We start from the raw sequence: 21,903 nt of genomic DNA on the forward strand, positions 1-21,903 counted from the left end.
GCCCAATTGCATTCATCTCACAAGCTAGAAAAGTAATGCTCAAAATTCTCCAAGCCAGGCTTCAGCAGTATGTGAACTTAGAACTTCCAGATATTCAATCTGGATTTAGAAAAGGCAGAGAAACCAGAGATCAAATTGCCAACATCCATTGTTTCATCAAAAAAGCAAAAAAGTTCCAAAAAATATCTACATTGTTCTATTGACTACGTCAAACCTTTGACTGTGTGGATCACAACAAACTGTGAAAAATCCTTAAAGGGATATGAAAACCAGACAACCTTACCTGCCTCCTGAGAAATCTGTATGCAGCTCAAGAAGCAATAATTAGAACTGGACATGGCTCAATGGACTGGTTCCAAGTTGAAAAGGAGTATGTCAAGGCTGTATATTGTCACTCTGCTTATATAACTTATATGCAGAGTACATGATGTGAAATGTCGAGCTGGATGAAGCACAAGCTGGAATCAAGATTGCCAGGAGAAATATCAATAACCTCAGATATACAGATGACACCACACTTACGGCAAAAAGTGAATAGGAACTAAAGAGCCTCCTGATGAAAATGAAAAAGGAGAGTGAAAAAACCAGCTTAAAACTCAACATTCAAAAAACTAAGATCATGGCATCCAGTCCTATCACTTCATGACAAATAGATGGGGTAACAATGGAAACAGTGAAACACTTTAGTTTCTTGGCTCCAAAATCACTGCAGATGGTGACTGCAGCCATGAAATTAAAAGATGCTTGCTCCTTGAAAGAAAAGTTATGACCAACCTAGACAGCATATTAAAAAGCACAGATATTACTTTGCCAACAAAGATCCATCTAATCAAAGCTATGGTTTTCCAGTAGTCATGTATGGATGTGAGAGTTGGACCACAAAGAAAGCTGAGTGCCAAAGAATTGATGCTTTTGAACTGAGGTATTGGAGAACACTCTTGAGAGTCCCTTGGACTGCAAGGAGATCTAACCAATCAATCCTAAAGGAAATCAGTCCTGAATATTCACTGGAAGGACTGATGCTGAAGCTGAAACTCCATTACTTTGGCCACCTGATGCAAAGAACTGACTCATTGGAAAAAACCCTGATTCTGGGAAAGATTGAAGGCAGGAGGAGAAAGTGACGACAGAGGATGAGATAGTCGGATGGCATCACGACTCGATGGACATGAGCTTGAGCAAGCTCCAGGCATTGGTGATGGACAGGGAATCCTGGTGTGCTGCAATCCATGGGATCACAAAGAGTCGGACACCACTGAGCAACTGAACTGAACTGATGGCAGTTCTATATCCAATTTTTAAAGGAATCTCCACACTGTTCTCCATAGTAGTTGTACCAATTTGCATTCCCACCAACAGTGTTAGAGGGTTCCCTTTTCTCCACACCCATTATAGCATTTGTAGACTTTTTGATTATGGCCATTCTAACTGGTGTGAGATGATACCTCATTGTGGTGTTCATTTGCATTTCCCTAATGGGTGATGTTGAGCATCTTTTTTGCCTGTATGTCTTCTTTGGAGAAATGTTTGTTTAGGTCTTCTGTTCACTTTTGATTGGATTTTTCATTTTTTCTATTGAGCTGCATGAGCTGCTTGTATATTTTGGAGATTAATTCTGTGTCAGTTGTTTCATTTGCCATTATTTTCTCCCATTCTGAGGGTTGTCTTTTCATTTTCACCTTCCTTATATTTTCCTTCATTGTGCAAAAGTTTTAAGTTTATTTAGGTCTCATTTGTTTATTTTTGTTTTTATTTCCATTAGTCTGACAGGTGGGTTTAGAGGATCTTGCTGTGATTTATGTCAGAGAATGTTCTGCCTGTGTTTTCCTCTAAGTGTTTTATAGTTCCTGGCCTTCCATTTTGATCTTTAATTCATTTTTATTTGTGTGTGTGTGTGTGTGAATGGTATTAGAAAGTGTTCTAATTTCATTATTTTACATGTAGTTGACCAGTTTTCCCAACGCCACTAATACTGTATATTAACACATTATATGGAATTTAGAAACATGGTACCAATGATCCTACATGCAGGGCAGCAAAGGAGACATAAATGTAAAGAACAGGCTTTTGGACTCAGTGGGAGAAGGCAAGAATGGGATTATTTGAGAGAATAGCATTGAAACATGTATATTACCATATGTAAAACAGATGACCAGTGCAAGTTTGATGCATGAAGCAGGGCACCCAAAGCTGGTGCTCTGGGACAACCCAGGGGGTCAGGGTGGGAAAGGAGGTGGGAGCGGGGTTCAGGTTAGTGGGGGCACATGTATACTTGTGGCCAATTCATGTTGATGTATGGCCAAAACCATCACAATATTGTAAAGTAATTATCCTAACAATAACCCTGTGTACGAGACAGCAAAAGAGACACTGATGTATAGAACAGTCTTATGTGGGAGAGGGAGAGGGTGGGAAGATTTGGGAGAATGGCATTGAAACATGTAAAATACCATGTATGAAACGAGAAAAAAAATAAAATAAAATAAATAATTTTTTTAAAAAAATAAGTAAAACTGTCACTGCAGATAACAGCATACTATACATAGAAAACCCTAAAGAGACCACCATGAAACTACTAGATCTTATCAGTGAACTTGGTATATTTGCAGTATACAAAATTAATAAACATAAATCTCTTGTACTCCTATACACTAAAAATGAAAGACCAGAAAGAGAAATCAAGGAACCGATTCCATTTACCATAGCATCAAGAAGAATAGAACACCTGAATAAATAACTTACCTAAGGAGATAAAAGACCAGTATGTATAAAACTGTGACATTGATGAAAGAAATAAAAGATGACACAAACTGATGGGGAGATATGCCATGTTCTTGGATTGGAAGAACTAATATTGTGAATATAACTATAATACCCAAAGCAATCTGCAGATACAATACAATCCCTAGCATATTTCCAGGGGTGTTTGGCACAAAATAACTTAAAAATTTTTTACAATTTGTATGGAAAAACAAACAAACAGAAAAAAACCAAATAGCTAAAGCAACCCTGAGAAAGAAAAATGGAGCTGGAGGAATCACATCCCTTGACTTCAGACTGTACTGCAATGTTATGGTCATCAAAACAGCATGCTGGTTTGATCTCCTTGCTGTCCAAGAGATTCTCAAGAGTCTTCCTCAGCACCACAGTTTATAAGCATCAATTCTTTGGCACTCAGCCTTCTTTATGGTCCAACTCTAACACTGTACATGAATGCTGGGAAAACTATAGCTTTGACTATACAGACCTTTGACAGCAAAGCGGTGTCTCTGCTTTTTAATACACTGTCTACATTTGTCATAGTTTTTCTTCCAAGGAGCAAGCATCTTTTAATTTCATGGCTGCAGTCCGCCATCCACAGTGATTTTGGAGCCCAAGAAAATAAAATCTGTCACTATTTTCATTTTTTCCCCATCTATTTGCCATGAAGTGATGGGACTGGATGCCATGATCTTAATTTTTTGAATGTTGGATTTTAAGCCAGCTTTTTTACTCTCCTCTTTCATTCTCATCAAGGGGCTCTTTAGTTCCTCTTCACTTCCTTCCATTAAAGTGGTATCATCTGCACATCTGAGGTTGTTATAAAATGTAAATTGTCCCATAAACCATTAAAAAATTAAGTTATTAATTAAAAGTCTTCCTACAAGGAAAATATTAGGCCCATATTGAAGTTTTATGAAACATTCAAAAATGGAATTCTAATTTAATGCAGACCCTTCTAGAGAATAAAGAGGGGGAAAACAGCTTTTCTACCCATTATATGAAAATAGTGTAAGTTTGACAACATAAATGGAAAAGAATAGAAGAAAGGAACATTATAAGATAAAATTACTCATAAATACAGATGCAATATTTTAAACAAAATGCTGGAAACTGAATTCAGTAAACTGTAGAAAAGGTAACTCACTTTGACCAAACTAGATTTTTCCTAGTAAGGACAGCAAGGAGATTAAACCAGTCAATCCTAAGGAATATCACCCTTGAGTATTAATTGGAAGGACTGATACTGAACTGAAGCTCCAATACTATGGCTACCCGATCTGAAGACCCAATACTTGGGAAGATTGAAGGCAGAAGAAGGGGATGAGAGAGGATGAGATGGTTGAATGGCATCACTGATTCAGTAGACATGAGTTTTAGCAAACTCTGGGAGATAGTGAAGGACAGGGAAGCCTGGTGTTCTGCAACTGAGCACATGAACAACAGCAAAAACAATGCAAATGATATACTCTAAATGATAGACTCAGAAAGTATATTAATATAATTCACAATATTAATAAATTAATGAATAAAATATAGATATATGCAAAAATATCATTTAAACATCCAACAATGATTCATTATAACTTTTCTTAATAGCAAAGTAAATATTTCCATAACCTCATAAAAGGAATTTGCAAAAAAAAATGAATATCATACCCAATGCTAAATCATTAAAATGTTCCCTGAAAATCAACATGACATCTAATGTCTTGATTAGTGCAGTAATAGATACAAATTTTAAAAAAAATAGAAAGAAATTAAATTGTCATTACTCAGACATGACGTAAAAGTCAAAGTATTATTATTAGTGACATTGAGAATGTATAAAGAGGAAAACCAAAACGGCAGACAGCAATTCTGCTTTTCTCTAGATCCTAGAAAAGGTCTGTTCAGTCATTATGCACAGAATAGCTGCAGTGATTGTTTATCATTTGTGCCCAATCTGGCTGGTTGATAGTCTACTCTTGCTGATTAGTACACATGCTGAGCTGGAAGATAAATATTTTAAAACATTATCCATTACAGCATATTTTTCTGTTTTTTTCTTTTTTCTCACCTCCCTCAAATGGTATCTTTCAACAGTTAACGGGTGAGGAATCATACTACTTTTCTTTATCTGGGAAGATTTTCCTCTGCTCCCTAAAGGTGTACTATATGGAGCAAGACTAATACTTCAGTATATTACATTAGCCACTTATATTTTTATTGAAGTATAAGGGATTTACAATATGCTGGTTACAGGTGAACAGCATAGTGATTCAGTATTTTTGCAGATCATACTCCATTATAGGTTATTAGAAGATAATGGATATAATTCTCTGTGCTCTAGAGTATGTTATTGTTGCTTGTCTCTTATATATGTAGTAGTTTGGTATTTGTTAATACCATAAACCTCGTTTGTCTCTCCTCTTTTCCTTCTGCACTTTGGTAACTACAAGTTTGTTTTCTGTATCCATGAATCTGTTTTTCTTTTGCATATACATTAATTTGTGTTATTTTTCAAATTCCACATATGAGATATATACTGTAGTATTTGTTTTTTTCTGACATTTCACTAACTGAATATTATCAAGGTCCATTCATGTTGCTGCAAATGGCAGAATTCCATTCCTTTTATGACTGAGATATATAACAATTCCTCTGCTGATGAGTGTTTGGGTTGCCTCTATATCTTGGTTATTGTAACTACTGTTGTCTTGAATGTTGGGGTGCATGCATCTTTTTGAATTAGTGTTTTCTTTTTTTTCTGGATATATACCAGAGAGAGGAATTACTGGATCATACCATAGTTTCATTTGAAGTTTCTTGAGGAGCTTCTACACTGTTTTCCACAGTGGCTGCACCGATTTACATTCCCTCCAACAAGGTACAAGGGTTCCCTTCTTCCATATTATCACCATTTATTTGTAGACCTTGATGACAGTCATTCTGACCCATGTGAGGTGACATCTCGTTGTTGTTTAGGTTTGAATGTCTCTAGTTATTAGCAATGTTGAACATCTTTTCAAGTGTCTGTTACCATCTGTATGTCTTCTTTGGAAAAATGTCTATTCAGATCTCCTGCCCATTTTTTTTAATTGAGTTGCTTGTTTTGGGGGATACTGAGTTGAATGAGCTGCTTTTTATATTTTGGATATTAACCCCTTGTCCATTACATCATTTGTAAATATTTTCTCCCATTCCGTAGGCTGTATTTTCACTTTGTTGATGGTTTCCTTTTCTGTGAAAAATATTTTAAGTTTAACTAGATCTTATTTATTTTTTTATTTCTTTTGTCTCAGGGGTCTGATCCAAGAAAGTACCACAGTGATTCATGTCATAATGTTCAGCATATGTTCTCTTCTAAGAGTTTTATGGTTTCAGATCTTGCATTTAGGTCTTTAAACCATTTGTGGTTTTATTTTTGTATATTGTGTGAGGGAATGTATTAATTTCACTGTTTAATTTGTGAATGTCCAGTTTTCTCAATACCACTTGTTGAAGAAACTATCTTTTCTCTTTTGTTCATTCTTGCCTCCTTTGTTGCAGATTAATTGACTGTATGTGCATGGGCTTATTTCTGGGCTTCTTGCCTGTTTTTGTGCCAGTATCACACTGTTTTGATTAGTGTAATTTTGTGGTATAGTCTGAAGTCTGGGAGGGTTATATCTCCAGATTTACTCTTTTATCTCAAAATTGGTTAGGCAACTTGAGATCTTAGTGGTTCCATATGAATTTTAGAATTATTTGTTCTTGTTTTGTGGAAACTGACATTTGATAAGGATTGCACTAAATCTGTAGATTGCTTTGGGTAGTACAACTATATTAATAATATTAATTATTCTAATCCCAGAGCAGGTGATGTCTTTTCATTTCTTTAAATAATTTTTGATTCCCTTTATCAATGTTTTATAGTTTTCAGAGTAGCCTGTTTAAAATCACATAAAAAAATTATAAGGAGTAAATATAACCAAGGAGAAATGACACTTACTACTTTTAGCATGAAATGACACTTACTACTTTTAGCATGCTTTCTTGCTTGGAGAATTTCATGGAGAGAGGAGCCTGGCAGGCTACATTCTATGGGATTGTAAAGAGTCAGACACAACTGAGTGACTAACACTTTCCCGTTTTTCAATACTAAAGTGGCCAGTCAATGTCCAGAATTATTTCTGGCCATCATATTATGTGGGTCTAAACTAATTTTTATCCGCTTTGAACATGCTTGGTGTGACTTAACCACTTGGGAAATTTACATCCTAAGAACCTCATTTATCCTCTATCATCTTTGCTCATCACCTCTCTCTTGTCAGTATCTTACAAATATTTTTTGCTCAGACATATTTTATCCTCATTCCCAATTATCTGAACTCAATCTTGAAGTCTTAATATCTTAACTACTTTTATATTTACTCATGTATGTTCATCAACTATTACACTTATGGGCTTCCCTGGTAGCTCAGCTGGTAAAGAATCCGCCTGCAATGCAAGAGACCCCAGTTTGATTCCTGGGTCAGGAAAATCCCTTGGAGAAGGATAGGCTACCCACTCCAGTATTCTTGGGCTTCCCTTGTGGCTCAGTCAATAAAGAATCTGCCTGCAATTGCAGGAGATCTGGGTTCAATCCCTGGATTGGGAAGATCCCCTGGAGAAAGGCACGCCTACCCACTTCAGTATTCTTGCCTGCAGAATCCCCATGGACAGAGGAGCCTGGTGGGCTGCAGTCCATGGGGTTGCAAAGAGTGGTCACTAAGCACACAGCACGTTATACATATTAATTTAATATTTAGAGAAATCTCAGTTGTAGGGCTTCCCTTGTGGCTCAGATGTTAAGGAATCTGTCTGCAATGCAGGAGATCTGGGTTTGATCCCTGAGTTGGAAAGATCCTCTGGAGAAGAGAATTGCTACCCATTCCAGTATTCTTGCCTGGAGAATTCCATGGACAGAGGAGCCTGCTGGGCTCCAGTCCACAGGATCAAAAAGAATTGGACATGACTGAGCAACTAAGCGTGAACACACAGTTAGCTTTAAGTTTGGTTCTTTGAAAATATACCTCCTTTCAACTTTTAAAATGTTCCTCTATCTCTTTCTCATTGTTGAGTATGAGGCTAATTTCTCATTATGACTATTTTTATTGATCATATAGGATAAGAGACATGAGAAATAATCAATATGAGTTTACTGTTCACATCAAGTGACAGAAGAGAGATAATATGGACGTCAGCTTTCCCAAAAGGATTTTCCAGTTTTGTAATTACCATCACAAACTACACTACAAGATATCAGAGACAGTATACTTAGTGGCAAGAGATTTACAAGGATAATATTATGGCTTTGTAATTTTCTCAGTTTAGTTTGATCAACTTAGGGAGATTTTGCTTTCCTGGGACAGTTCATTTCATATAAATCATGCTAATGTTATTATCTTTTTAAACACAGGTGAAGAAGCTGCTTCTAAAAGCCTCCTGCTTAATGCAATGATGGTGTTACCTATACATAATTTTGGGATGAGCATCAGCCGGCATTATGATATCCAGCACACAAAATTTGCATGTACCTCAAAGGAAAAGGTTTCTTCCGTTATGAATTGTAGTAAAGCAGGTAAGTATCTTGGGCTACCCAAGGCTCATCAGAGTTAAAACTAGTCAATTAATTATTGCATGTGAATAGCGACATTATTTTGAATCTTTACAGTTATTCAAGTTTTGTGCTATTCTCTCTTTGGACTAAAGCTTATACAAAATTGAATAACTTATTCTATTATACAGCTTGTACAAGTTAGAGCTAAGATTCACTACTCATATGCATAATGCATTTTTCTCATGAGAAATGATAGCCATGGATGAATGCATTAAGAAAATGGGGTGTATATGTAATGGAATATTATTTATCCACAAATGAGGAGGAAATCTTGCCATTTGAGACATTACAGATATACCTTGAAAGCATTATGCCTAGTGAAATAAGTCAAACAGAGAAAGATGAATATCATATTATTTCACTTACATGTGGAGTCTTTAAAAAAAACTCATGAATAACAAACTGATGGTTGCAAGAGGTGGAGGATGTGAGGTTGGGCAAAATGGGAGAAGGGATTTAAAAGGTACAAACTTCCAGTTATAAAATAAATAACTCATGGGGATGTAATGTACAGAATGATAAATATAGATATTTATACTGAATTGTATAATTGAAAGTTACTAAGAGAGTATATATTAAAAGTTCTCATCACACACAAAAAAGCAAAAGTATGTGTAGTGATGGATATTAATAAGTCTTATCGTGGTGATCATTTCTCAACATATACAAATATCAAATTATTATGTTATATACCTGAAACTAATGTTATATATTAATTATATCTCAATTCTAAAAATACTGAAGAAATTCATGCCAAGAGATATCATAATTAAACTTTGAAAACTAGAGAAAAGCAGCTATACAAAAAAATGATACCTTATCCATAAAGGCAAAACAATTCCTCTCATTTATAGATTTCTCATCAGAGAGCATAAACACCAAAAGAAGCAGCACATTATTTTCAAGTAAATAAAAAACTGTCTACTCAAAACTTCATATAGGTAGGAAATAACTTTCAAGAATGAAGGGGAAATCAAGACATTTTCAGATGAAGAATATATAAATTTGTCACCTCTAGAAGTCCTGAAAGAATGGCTCTAGAGATTCTGTAAACATAAATGATTGAAGAAAGAATTTTGAAGCATCAAGAAAAAACAGTGAAAAAAATAAAAATATGGTGGACACTATATCTGCTCTTGAGTTTTCTCAAGTTTGGTGGTTAAAGCAAAAATGGTAACAGTGTATGATAATGTTCTCAGTGTATATAGTGGGGATATTTAAGACGGTAATAAATGGGGGTGTTAAAGAGATATAAATCACGGAAATGTTTTTTACACTTCACTCAGACTGGTAAAAAGAAGAACATCATGATTCTGAAAGTTATGTATGCATAAAGTAATGTCTCGAGTGATAACTACAAAAAGTATGTCCAGTGATAAATGGGCTTCCCACTTGACGTTAGTGGTAAAGAACCCACCTGCCAATGCATGAGACTTAAGAGATTCAGGTTTGATCCCTGGGTCAGGAAGATCTCCTGGATGAGGACATCACCACCCACTCCAGTATTCTTGCCTGGAGAATCTTCACGGACAGAGGAGCTTGGCAGGCTACACTCCACAAGGTCACAAAGAGTCAGGCAAGATGGAAATGACTCAGCAGACATGCACGCATGTACAATTATAAACTAGAAGGAAAGAGCGAAAGAAAGGAAGAAAGTAAAAGAGAAAAGAAAAAATATGACGCAGTTGAAGTTTAAAACTGGGTGAAAAATATTGCTTGTTATATAGATATTTTCAGTTTCTAAAAATTCAATGAGTCCTATACTTAGGTGGATTTCCATGTATGTATATCATATATTAATATGAAGTTTTTTAAAAGTAAAAAAGAAATTTGATCTTTACTGCTTTTATGAATCTACTGCTTTCACTATCATGAATTCAAAACCTTGTAATTATAAAGTTTTCTCATAAGTAATTGGAAAAGTACCAGCTCTTAGGCATTTACAACTGAAGTTTAAATGTTAAGTTACAACTAACTTTTAAACTTTAACCTTTAACTCTTATAGGTTAAAGTGTATATGTAGCACACTACCAGGTGATTCTTCTGCTCCTGCTCCAATTTTCAAACCTCTATCTATTTTCAGAGAAAATAATATTTGAGGGCAAGGAGAGTCTCTGCAACTACCCAGTACTCTGATTACTGTGAGTGGGCATTCACCCAATGATTCTGACCATCTATGTTGGGAATGGATGCCTAATGAACTATAGCAAGACAAAGTTCATGCAATTAAAGGCTTTGCCTCCATTAATGGATTTTGAGGGCTCAGCTAGTAAAGAATCTGCCTGCAATGCAGGAGACCTGGATTCAATCCCTGGGTTGGGAAGATCCCTAGAGAAGGGAAAGGCTACCCACTCCATTATTCTGGCCCGGAGAATTCCATGGACTGTATAGATTTTGGACTGTAACGGATTTTGAAATATTTTCAATGACATGCAAAGTTATTTAAACATACAATTAAATACGTTAATTTTGAGCTTGTTTGATAACCATTCCTTAGTGCTTCCTATTTGTTGACTTTTTAAAGCTTGCTCATTGAGTTAACTTTTAAAGTAAGTCCATATTTTATTTGTTGTTGTCATCAGTAACTGAGCGTAGTATATATACCTTGGAATATGATGCAGTTGGAAGATACTTACTTGCAATGGCTGTCACAGGACTTCTTTTCCTCCTCTTGATATTCCTTCTGGAGACCACCTTGTGGAAAGTGAAAACCTTTGTGTTTCGCTACATTTTGTTTGGTATCTTCAAAAAATCCAATAAGGTAAGTAACTTATTGAATCAGAGATATTTCTAAGACCAAAAGCGGTCTCTATCTGCCTAACCTCATTACTAAGATATAGGAATATAAATCACTCCATGTTGCCTGGGATCGATATGAATCAAAGATGTTTATCATAATTTGAATTTTGGTTTCTAAACATTATGGCCTCTACCAGTCAGAACATGATACTGTAAAATATTTTGATCATAATAGAAAGGTTTCCCATGAACATCTCCTGTGTCAGAAAACCATTCCCTCCCAAAGTTGCTTATTCACCCTAACTTGATCCCTGCATAGTTCTAATAAACTCCCAAGTGATATTGATTCTGTTGGCCTACAGAATGCATATTTAACAGCACATCTCTATTGCAGTTGCTTTCAAATGTTGGTATTTGTCAAAATCTCCTGGACTCTTTCTTAAAGTACAAAATTATGGTCTCTGTTCTACTGCTAAATAAAAAGTCTATATAGAAAAATCAGTTGTATATCTATCTATAAGCCACAAACAAAAAGCTAAATATAAAATTATGTCATTTGAATAGCATAAAAACATTCAAATGGTGTTATTTGAATTAAAAAATAAAAATACCCAGGAATAAATCTAACATAAGTTATGTAAGACATTTTCATGGAATATTACAAAAAAAACAATTGAAATATTAAAGAAGACCTATCTAAATGAAGAAATATACCATGTTCTTGCTTTGGAAAACCCAATTATGGGGAGATGACAATTTTCCCTAAATTAATCTAAAGATTTAATGCTATCCCAATCAAAATCCTGTGTGTGTGTGAGTGTGTGTGTGCGCACGCACATGCGCGCGCGCAGAATGATCATCTGATCAGTTGATTCTAAAGTTTACATGGAAATGTAAAGTGATTTAAAAATGTACACAGAAATGCAAAATGTTAAGGATCTCCAAGGAAATATTGAGAAAGAACAAATATGGTAGACATATACTACCATATATGTGTTTTTTAAACTATAGTAACTAAGACAGAGAAATAGAGCAATGTAACAGAAAGAATAATTTTTTCTTAAAGTTTGGTTATCTGCATAAGCTCAGATTTTTAGAAATGCAGCTTTTCAGGCCCCATCCCTGACCTACTAAACCAGAAGATTTGGAGTTGGAACCCATTATTCTTGTTTTAACGAGCCACTCAAGTAATTCTGTGCATGCTAAAGTTTGAGAACAATGGAATAAAATGTCTAGAAATAGATGCACAAATATGACAGAATTGACACAAAATGCAGTGAAGAGAGGATGTTCATCTCAATTAATGATGCCGATTCAAATGGATTTCCATAAGCACATAATGAACTTTGATTCCCATCTTACTTCATACAGGTTGGTTTTAGTTTACAACTTTTCTACATCTAAATGTGAAAGATAAAGCAATAAAGCTTTCAGAACAAAAACATAGCAAATATAACCATGATAGTGAAGGCATAATCATCAAAAGACATCATTAAATGAGTCAAAAGGCAAGTCACACAAAGGAAAACTATTTTGAATTGAAAACCACTAATAAAATTGGCAGAAAACCCAATTTTAAAATGAGCAAAAGACTTGAACACTGACTTTACAAAAATGAAGATACAAATATCCAGTCAATTAGTTCAGTCGCTCAGTCGTGTCTGACTCTTGGCCTCCCTGTCCATCAACAACTCCTGGAGTTTACTCAAACTTATGTCCATCGAGTCGGTGATGCCATCCAGCCATCTCATCCTCTGTCGTCCCCTTCTCCTCCTGCCCCCAATCCCTCCCAGCATCAGGGTCTTTTCCAATGAGTCAACTCTTTGCATGAGGTGGCCAGAGTACTGGAGTTTCAGCTTTACCATCAGTCCTTCCAATGAACACCCAGGACTGATCTCCCCTAGAATGGTCTGGTTGGATCTCCTTGCAGTCCAAGGGACTCTCAAGAATCTTATCCAACACCACATTCAAAAGCATCAATTCTTCGGCACTCAGCTTTCTTCACAGTCCAACTCTCACATCCATACATGACCACAGGAAAAACCATAGCCTTGACTAGACAAACCTTTGTTGGCAAAGTAATGTCTCTGCTTTTTAATATGCTATCTAGGTTGGTCATAACTTTACTTCCAAGGAGTAAGCGTCTTTTTATTTCATGGCTGCAATCATCATCTGCAGTGATTTTGAAGCCCCCCAAAATAAAGTTTGACACTGTTTCCACTGTTTCCCCATATATTTCCCATGAAGTGATGGGACTAGATGCCATGATCTTAGTTTTCTGAATGTTGAGTTTTTAGCCAACTTTTTCACTCTTCTCTTTCATTTTCATCAAGAGGCTTTGTAGTTCCTCTTCACTTTCTGCCATAAGGGTGGTGTCATCTGCATATCTGAGGTTATTGATATTTCTCCTGGCAATCTTGATTCCAGCTTGTGTTTCTTCCAGTCCACTGTTTCTCATGATGTACTCTGCATATAAATTAAATAAGCAGGGTGACAATATACAGCCTTAACATACTCCTTTTCCTATTTGGAACCAGTCTGTTGTTCCATGTCTAGTTCTAACTGTTGCTTCCTGACCTGCATATAGGTTTCTCAAGAGGCAGGTCAGGTGGTCTGGTATTCCCATTTCTTGAAGAGTTTTCCACAGTTTATTGTGATCCACACAGTCAAAGGATTTGGTATAGTCAATAAAGCAGAAATAGATGCTTTTTTGGAACTCTCTTGCTTTTTCCATGATCCAGCAGATGTTGGCAATTTGATCTTTGGTTCCTCTGCCTTTTCTAAAACCAGCTTGAACACGTGGAAGTTCATGGTTCACATATTGCTGAAGCCTGGCTTGGAGAATTCTGAGCATTGCTTTACTAGCGAGAGCATATGTAAATGAATAACATCAACAGTCATTAGTAAATGCAAAGAATGCCACTGAGAGATACCACAGTATACATGTAAATATACTAAGTGTTGGAGAAACAGTACAACTGGAGCCATCAAACATTGATGTTGGGAATATAAACTGATATTCCATTAGAAAATTGTCTGGCATTATCTTCAGGAGTCAGATAAAGATAGCAGAATAAGAGTTTACTTGTTCCCAGAGAAATGCCAAAACCACATCTACAACTGTCTCCAATAGTAACCTAAAGACTAGCAGAACAAAATTCATATTGTTAAGGATATATAGAAAAGGCCACATCAAGATGGGTAGGAGGGGCAGAGATGTGGACTAGCCAGAACCCACAGGAGGAATATTACCCCAAGAAGTAATATTCAAGGAGGGAGGGGTTCAAGCTCCACATCAGGCTCACCAGCCCAAAAGACCTGCACTGGGAAGATAAGTCCCCATAATGTCTGACTTTGAGAATTGGTGGGGTTTATAACCAGGAGAACCAGTAGGCTGTGGGAAATCAAAACTCCCCTTGTGAAGAGCTTGTATGCAATTTCAACTTTCTCCATGTCCCAGCACTGAGGATTTGCAAAGCACCTGGATCATATAAGAAGGAAATTAATTGATTAATTTAAGGGCATATGCCAAAGGGTAAGATCTGGTGGAACTATCTCAAAGAACAGAAGTGCTAGTGGATGTCATATATTTTTAGTCTCCTTCTACTTAGCTGATCCATTGTTGGTGGGGATCATTTCTATAATTCTCCAGATATATAACTAACATTGTGTGCCACACCCCAGCCTTATGCTAAGTGCCAGCCCAGCCCAACCCAGTTTCCCTGCTCAGTCCTCAAAGTGGCTCTCACTCCACCCTACCTGGCACCGCTCCAAATCATCTCCATTTCCTGGAGACCAGCCCTACACACTAGCACACCTACAATGGTCACAGCTGGGCCTCACAACCAGCCATACTGAGGGGCAATCCTGCTCACGAGCACACCTACAGTAGTTGTGACCAGGTCTCAGACAGTTGGGATGGGACCAACCAGTCTGCAAGGGCATTGCAGCAGCTACCAAGCCATGCAGCATGCCTGCAGGAATTGTGGCCCAATCACAACAGAAAGGCACGCTGGTATACATAAAGATACCCCTAGAGCACCTGGCCCTGATGACCAGGGGGAGTTGTTCCACTGCAATTCACTGTACACCAGTGGTCTACATAACACCACTCTTTCAAGACCTAGTGCTATATCTGATATACCCAACACATAGAAACAAACAGAGAATGAGGCAAAATACAGAGACAACATGACAAAACCTCATAAAACAAAAGTAATAAAAAAGGCAAGACAAAGCCTCGTAAAAAGAACTAAATGAAACAAAAATAAACAATTATTAGATAAAGAATTCAAAGAAATAGTCATGAAAATCCTCACCAAACTCGGAAGAATGGATGAAATCAGTAAGCTTCAACAAAGAGTTAGAAAATATAAAAAAGAAGCAGTCAGAATTTCAGAATACAATAATAAATGAAAATACACTTGAGTAACTTAACAGCACATTAGAGGATGCAGAAGAATGGATCAGCAATCTAGAAGACAGAGTAGTAGAAATCACCCAATTGGAATAGCAAAAAAGAAAAAAGAATTTTTTAAAAATGAGGGCAGTTTAAGGGACCTCTGAGAAACCATTAAGCATAATAATATTTACATTATAGGGATTACAGGAGGAGGATTAGGGGGCAGAAACTCTATCTGAAGAAATAATGGCTGAAAATGTTTCTAAATTATTGAAGGAAACAGACATCCAAGTGCAAGAATCACAGAGTCCCAAACAAGAGGAACCGAAAGACATTCATGCCAAAATATATTTTACTTAATATAACAAAAATTAAAACTGAAGAGTCTTAAAAGCAGCAAGGAAAAAAAAAAACTCGTTACATACAAGGGAACCACCATAAGATTATCAACTGATTTTTCAGCAGAATCTTTACAGGTAGGTAGAGACTGATGCTATATATTCAAAGTACTGAAAGAAAAAAAAAATAACCAATAATACTCTACCTGGCAAGGATTCATTCAGAATTCAAGGAGAGAGAGTTTCCCAAAGAAGCAAAAGTTAAAGGAGTTTATCACCACTAAACAAGTCTTACAAGAAATAGTAAAGAGACTTCTTCAGGTAGAAAAAACAGAAAATGCCATAACTAGAAAAAGAAAATCATGAAAGGAAAAATGTTGCTAGTAAAAGAAAACATACAGTAAAGATAGTGGATCAACCACCTATAACAATAGTATGAATATTAAAAGACAAAGGCAGTAAAATGGTATCTAAAGCAATTAATTGTGCAATATACAAAATTAAAAGATGCAAAATGTGACATCAAAAACATAAAATGTGGGGCATGATTGTACTTTTAAAACATATTTGAACTCAAGTGATCATCAACTTAGGTTGCTATATACATAGGTTGTTACATAAAAACCTCATGGTAAACACAAACAAAAAAAGCTGTAATAGATACACAAAATTTAAAAAGAAGAAATGTAGACATAGCGCTAGAGAAAGTCATCAGATTACAAGGAAAGAGAACAAGAAAGAATCAGAGAATTAAACAGAAAACAACTAATGAAACAGCAATAAGTAAATACTATCAATAATTACTTTGAATATAAATGGAATAAATATTACAATCAAAAGACACAGAGTAGTTGACTGGATTATTTTTTAAAGACCCATGTGTATGCAACCTTCAAAGACTTACTTCAGAGAAAAAGACATATACATACTGAAAGAGAATTGATGGAAAAGATTTTCCACGCAAATGAAAAGGAAGCTGTGGTAGCAATGATTATATATTTTTAAAATTTACTTTAAAACAAACACTGTACTGAGATGAAAAGGTCATTACATAATTATAGAGTGATCAATACAATAAAAAGATATAACATTTGCAAATATCTATGTACCTAACAAAGGAATACAGGTATAAAGCAAGATAATGCCAGTTGTATAAAACTAGAAGAGGACTTTAATACCCCACTTGTTTTAATAGATAGACTATCCAGAAAGAAAATCAATGAGAAAACATTCTATTGGGTTGGCCAAAAATGTTCCTTTGGGTTTTCCAATAGCATCTTATGGAAAAACATAAATGAAATTTTTGGCCAACACAATACTTAAACAACAGGCAAGTTTGGCCTTGGAGTACAAAATGAAGAAGGGAAAAGGTTATCAGACTTTTGCCAAGAGTGCACTGGTCATAGCAAACACTCTCTTTCAACAACACAAGAGACGATTATACATGGGCATCACCCATCTGGTCAATACTGAAATCAGATTGATTATATTATTTGCCGCCAAAGATGGAGAAGCTCTAAACAGTTAGCAAAAACAAGACTGGGAGCAGACTATGGTTCAGATCATGAACTCTTTGTTATAAAGTTCACACTAAATTAAAGAAAGCAGGGAAAACCACTAGGCCCTTCAGGTATGACCTAAACTAAATTCCTTACAATAATACAGTGTAAGTGACAAATAGATTCAAGGGATTAGATCTGATAGAGTGCCTGGAGAACTATGGATGGAGTTTCGTAATGTTGTTCAGGAGGCAGTGATTAAAACCACCCCCCGAGAAAAAGAAATTCAACAAGGCAAAATGGTTATCTGAGGAGGCCTTACAAATAGCTGAGAAAAGAAGAGAAGTGAAAGGCAAAGAGGAAAGGAAAGATATACCCAACTGAATCCAGATTTCCAAAGAATAGCAATGAGGGATAAGAAAGCCTTCCTAAGTGAACAATGCAAAGAAATGGAGGAAAACAATAGAATGGAAAAGACTAGACATCTCTTCAAGAATATGACAAATGCCAAGGGAAATTTAATGCAAAGATGGGCACAATAAGACAGTAATGGTATGGGCCTAACAGAAGCAGAAGATGGGCGATGCCAAAGAATGTTCAAACTACTACAGAAGTGCACTCATTTCACATGCTAGCAATGTCATGCTCAAAATCCTCCAAGCTAGCCTTCAACAGTATGTAAACTTAGAATTTCCAGATATACAAGCTGGACTTAGAAAAGGCGGGGGAACCAGAGACCAAACTGCCAACATCTGTTGGATCATAGAAAAAGCAAGAGAATTCCAGAAAAAACATCTACTACTGCTTCATTGACTATGCTAAAGCCTTTGATTATGTGGATCACAACAAACTGGGAAATTCTTAAAAATATGGGAATACCAGACCACCTTACCTGCCTCCTGAGAAACCCGTATCAGGTCAAGAAACAGTTAGAACTGGACATGGAACAGAAGACTAATTCAAAATTGGAAAAGGAGTATGTCAAGGCTCTATATTGTCACCTTGCTTATTTAACTTATACGCAGACTACATCCAACGAAATGCCAGACTGGATGAAGCACAAGCTGGAATCAAGTTTGCCAGGAGGAATATCAGTAACCTAAGGTATGCAGATGACACCACACTTACGGCAGAAAGTGAAGATGAACTAAAGAGCCTCTTGATGAATGTGATAAAGGAGAGTGAAAAAGCTGGCTTAAAAGTCAACATTCAAAAAACTAATATCGTGGCATCTGGTCCTATCACTTCATGGCAAATAGATGGGGAAACAATGGAAACTGATAGATTTTATTTTCTTGAGTTCAAAAATAACTTCAGATGGTGACTGCAGCCATGAAATTAAAAGACATTTGCTCCTTGGAAAATAAGCTATGACAAACCTAGACAGTGTATTTAAGAGCAGAGACATTACTTTGCTGACAAAAGTTTCTATAGTCAAAGCTACGGTTTTTCCAGTAGTCATGTACAGATGTGCGAGTAGGGCCATCAAGAAGGTTGAATGCCAAAGAATTGATGTTTTTAAACTGTGGTGTTGGAGAAACTGTTGAGAGTCCCTTGGTCTGTGAGGAGATCAAACATAAAGAAAATCAACCCTCAATATTCATTGAAAGCACTGAAGCTGAACTTCTAATACTTTGGCCACCTGATGCAAAAGTCCAACTCACTGGGAAAGACCTTGATGCTGGGAAAGATAGAATGCAAGGGGAGAAGAGGACAAAAGAGGATGAGATGGTTGGATGGCATCACCAACTCAATGGACCTGAGTTTGAGCAAGCTCCAAGAGATGGTGGACAAGGAGCCTGGCATGCTGCTGTCCATGGGGTTGCAAAGTGTCGGACACAACTGAGCAACTGAACAACAACAAATACTTAAATGACAGCCTAGATCAGGTTGATTTAATAGATATATATGAAATATCCCACTCCAACAGAATTCCCCTTCTTTTCAGGTTCACATAGGACTTTTTCACATTAGGCTGCAAAACAAATCTCAGTGAATTTAAGAAGACTGAAATCATGTCAAGCATCTTTTCTGACCACTCTGGTATGAAAATTAAAATGAATTACAAGAAGACAATTATAAAAACCACAAGCATGTGGAAACTAACCAATATGTTGCTAGACATCCAATGGATCAGTGAAGATATCAAAGATGAAATAAAATGAAAATGGAAACACAGTGCTCCCAAATATATGGATTGTAGCAAAAGCAGTTCTAAGAAACTTTTTTGTGATATATACCTACCTCAGTAAACAAGAATAATCTGAAGTAAACAATCCCACCTCACACATAAAAGAACCAGAAAAAGAACAAATGAAGCCCCAAGTTAGTAGAAGAAATGAAATAATAAAGATCAGAGTCCAAATAAATAGAAACTTTAAAAAAGTAGAAATAGATGAAACTAGAAGCTGGCCCTTTGAAAAGATAAACAAAAGTGGTAAACATTTAGCCAGATTCATTTTTTAAAACAGAGAGATAAAGTCCAAATGAAATCATAAATAAAAGAAGAGTTACAACAGACACTACAGATACAAAGGTTTATGAGTTTACTATAAACAATTACACAGTAGCAAACTGGACAATTTTTAAGAAAGGGATAAATTTCTAGAAACACACCATCTCCCAAGACTCAGTCAGGAAGATACATAAAATCTTAACAGATCAACACTAATAATGAAATCAAATCAGTATTCAAAATACTCCTAATAAAGTCTAAAAACTAGAGGGAATCACAGGTGAATTCTACCAAATATCCAAAGAGTTACTACCTAGTATTCTCAAACTAGTTCAAATAATTGAAAAGAACACTTCCAAACACAATCCATGAGGCCAGTATTCCCCTGATAGAAAAACCAAAAACACTACAAAAAAAAGAAATTACAGGCCAATATCTCTGAAGAACATAGATACAAAAATCCTCAACAAAATATTAGCAAACTGAATTCAACAATGCATTAAAAGGATTTTACACATGATCCTTCATGTGTAAGAATGAATGATGAATTTGGATGGTTCATTATTCATTGAATGAATGAGTGACACATCATTCATTTGTTCAGTATCTGCAAATCAATCAATATTATGCACATGTTAACAAAATCATGGGTAGAAAGACTATGATCACTTCAATAAATGCAGAAGAATCTATTTATGATAAAAAACACTCAACAAAGTGGGTATAAAGGGGACATATCTAAAATAATAAAAAGGCATTTCATGATAAACACACAGCTAATATCAAACTCAATAATGAAACACTGAAAGCTTTTCCTCAAAAATCAGGAACAAGAAAAGGATGTCCACTCTCACTTCTTGTATTTAACACAATATTGGAAGTCCTAGCCACAACAATCAGACAAGAAAGAGAAATAAAAGTTATCCAAATTGGAAGGGAAATGTGAAACTGTTAGTATCCACAGATGCCATTCTATATACAGAAAATCCAAAACACTATTAAAACTATAATAGACCAAAAACTATCATAACTAATAAATGAATTCAGTAAAGTTGCAGGGTAAAGATGAATACACAGAAATCTGATGCATTTCTAAACATTATGATAATGAACTAACAGAAAGAGGATTCAGATGGCCAGCAGAAAAAATAAAATGATGCTCAACATCACTAATTTTCAGGGAAATGAAACCAAAATCACATAGCAATATCACTTCATACTAGTTAGATTGGCAAGTGATGATGTGGATAAAGGGAACCCTCAGGTCCACTGTTGGTGGGAATGTAAATTGGTACAGTCAATATAGAACACAGTATATAAGTTCCTCAAAAAATTAAAAATAGAATTACCATATGATCCAGCAATTCCACTTTCAAATATTTATCTGAAGAAAATGAAAGCACTAATTCTGAAACATACATGCACCACTATGTTTACTCCTGCATTATTTACAATAGCCAAGGTTTAGAGGCCATCTGAAGAAACAGTGTCAGACTTTATTTTTGGGGGCTCCAAAATCACTGCAGATGGTGATTGCAGCCATGAAATTAAAAGACGCTTACTCCTTGGAAGGAAAGTTATGTCCAACCTAGATAGCATATTCAAAAGCAGAGACATTACTTTGCCAACAAAGATCCGTCTAGTCAAGGCTATGGTTTTTCCAGTGGTCATGTATGGATGTGAGAGTTGGACTGTGAAGAAAGCTGAGCGCCGAAGAATTGATGCTTTTGAACTGTGGTGTTGGAGAAGACTCTTGAGAGTCCCTTGGACTGCAAGGAGATCCAACCAGTCCATTCTAAAGGAGATCAGTCCTGGGTGTTCATTGGAAGGACGGATGCTAAAGCTGAAACTCCAGTACTTTGGCCACCTGATGCGAAGAGCTGACTCATTGGAAAAGACTCTGATGCTGGGAGGGATTGGGGGCAGGAGGAGAAGGGGACAACAGAGGATGAGATGGCTGGATGGCATCACTGACTCGATGGACATGAGTTTGGGTGAACTCTGGGAGTTGGTGATGGACAGGGAGGCCTGGCGTGCTGCAATTCATGGGGTCGCAAAGAGTCAGACATGACTGAGCGACTGAACTG

General features: G+C 36.2%; 1 protein-coding gene across 2 annotated transcripts in view; it reads left to right on the plus strand.

Moving 5' to 3' along the window:
* LOC109578124 (phospholipid-transporting ATPase ABCA3-like) overlaps window positions 1-21,903 on the plus strand; it is a 269,893-nt gene that overhangs the window by 219,384 nt on the left and 28,606 nt on the right. For both annotated transcript variants that reach the window (XM_019987123.2, XM_070779771.1), the window contains exons 23-24: window positions 8,183-8,344; window positions 10,966-11,144. In XM_019987123.2, coding sequence (XP_019842682.2) covers window positions 8,183-8,344; window positions 10,966-11,144 — 341 coding nt within the window. The remainder of the gene's footprint in view (window positions 1-8,182; window positions 8,345-10,965; window positions 11,145-21,903) is intronic.

Source organism: Bos indicus, chromosome 25, assembly GCF_029378745.1.
Source record: "Bos indicus isolate NIAB-ARS_2022 breed Sahiwal x Tharparkar chromosome 25, NIAB-ARS_B.indTharparkar_mat_pri_1.0, whole genome shotgun sequence".
Classification (NCBI taxonomy): domain Eukaryota; kingdom Metazoa; phylum Chordata; class Mammalia; order Artiodactyla; family Bovidae; genus Bos; species Bos indicus.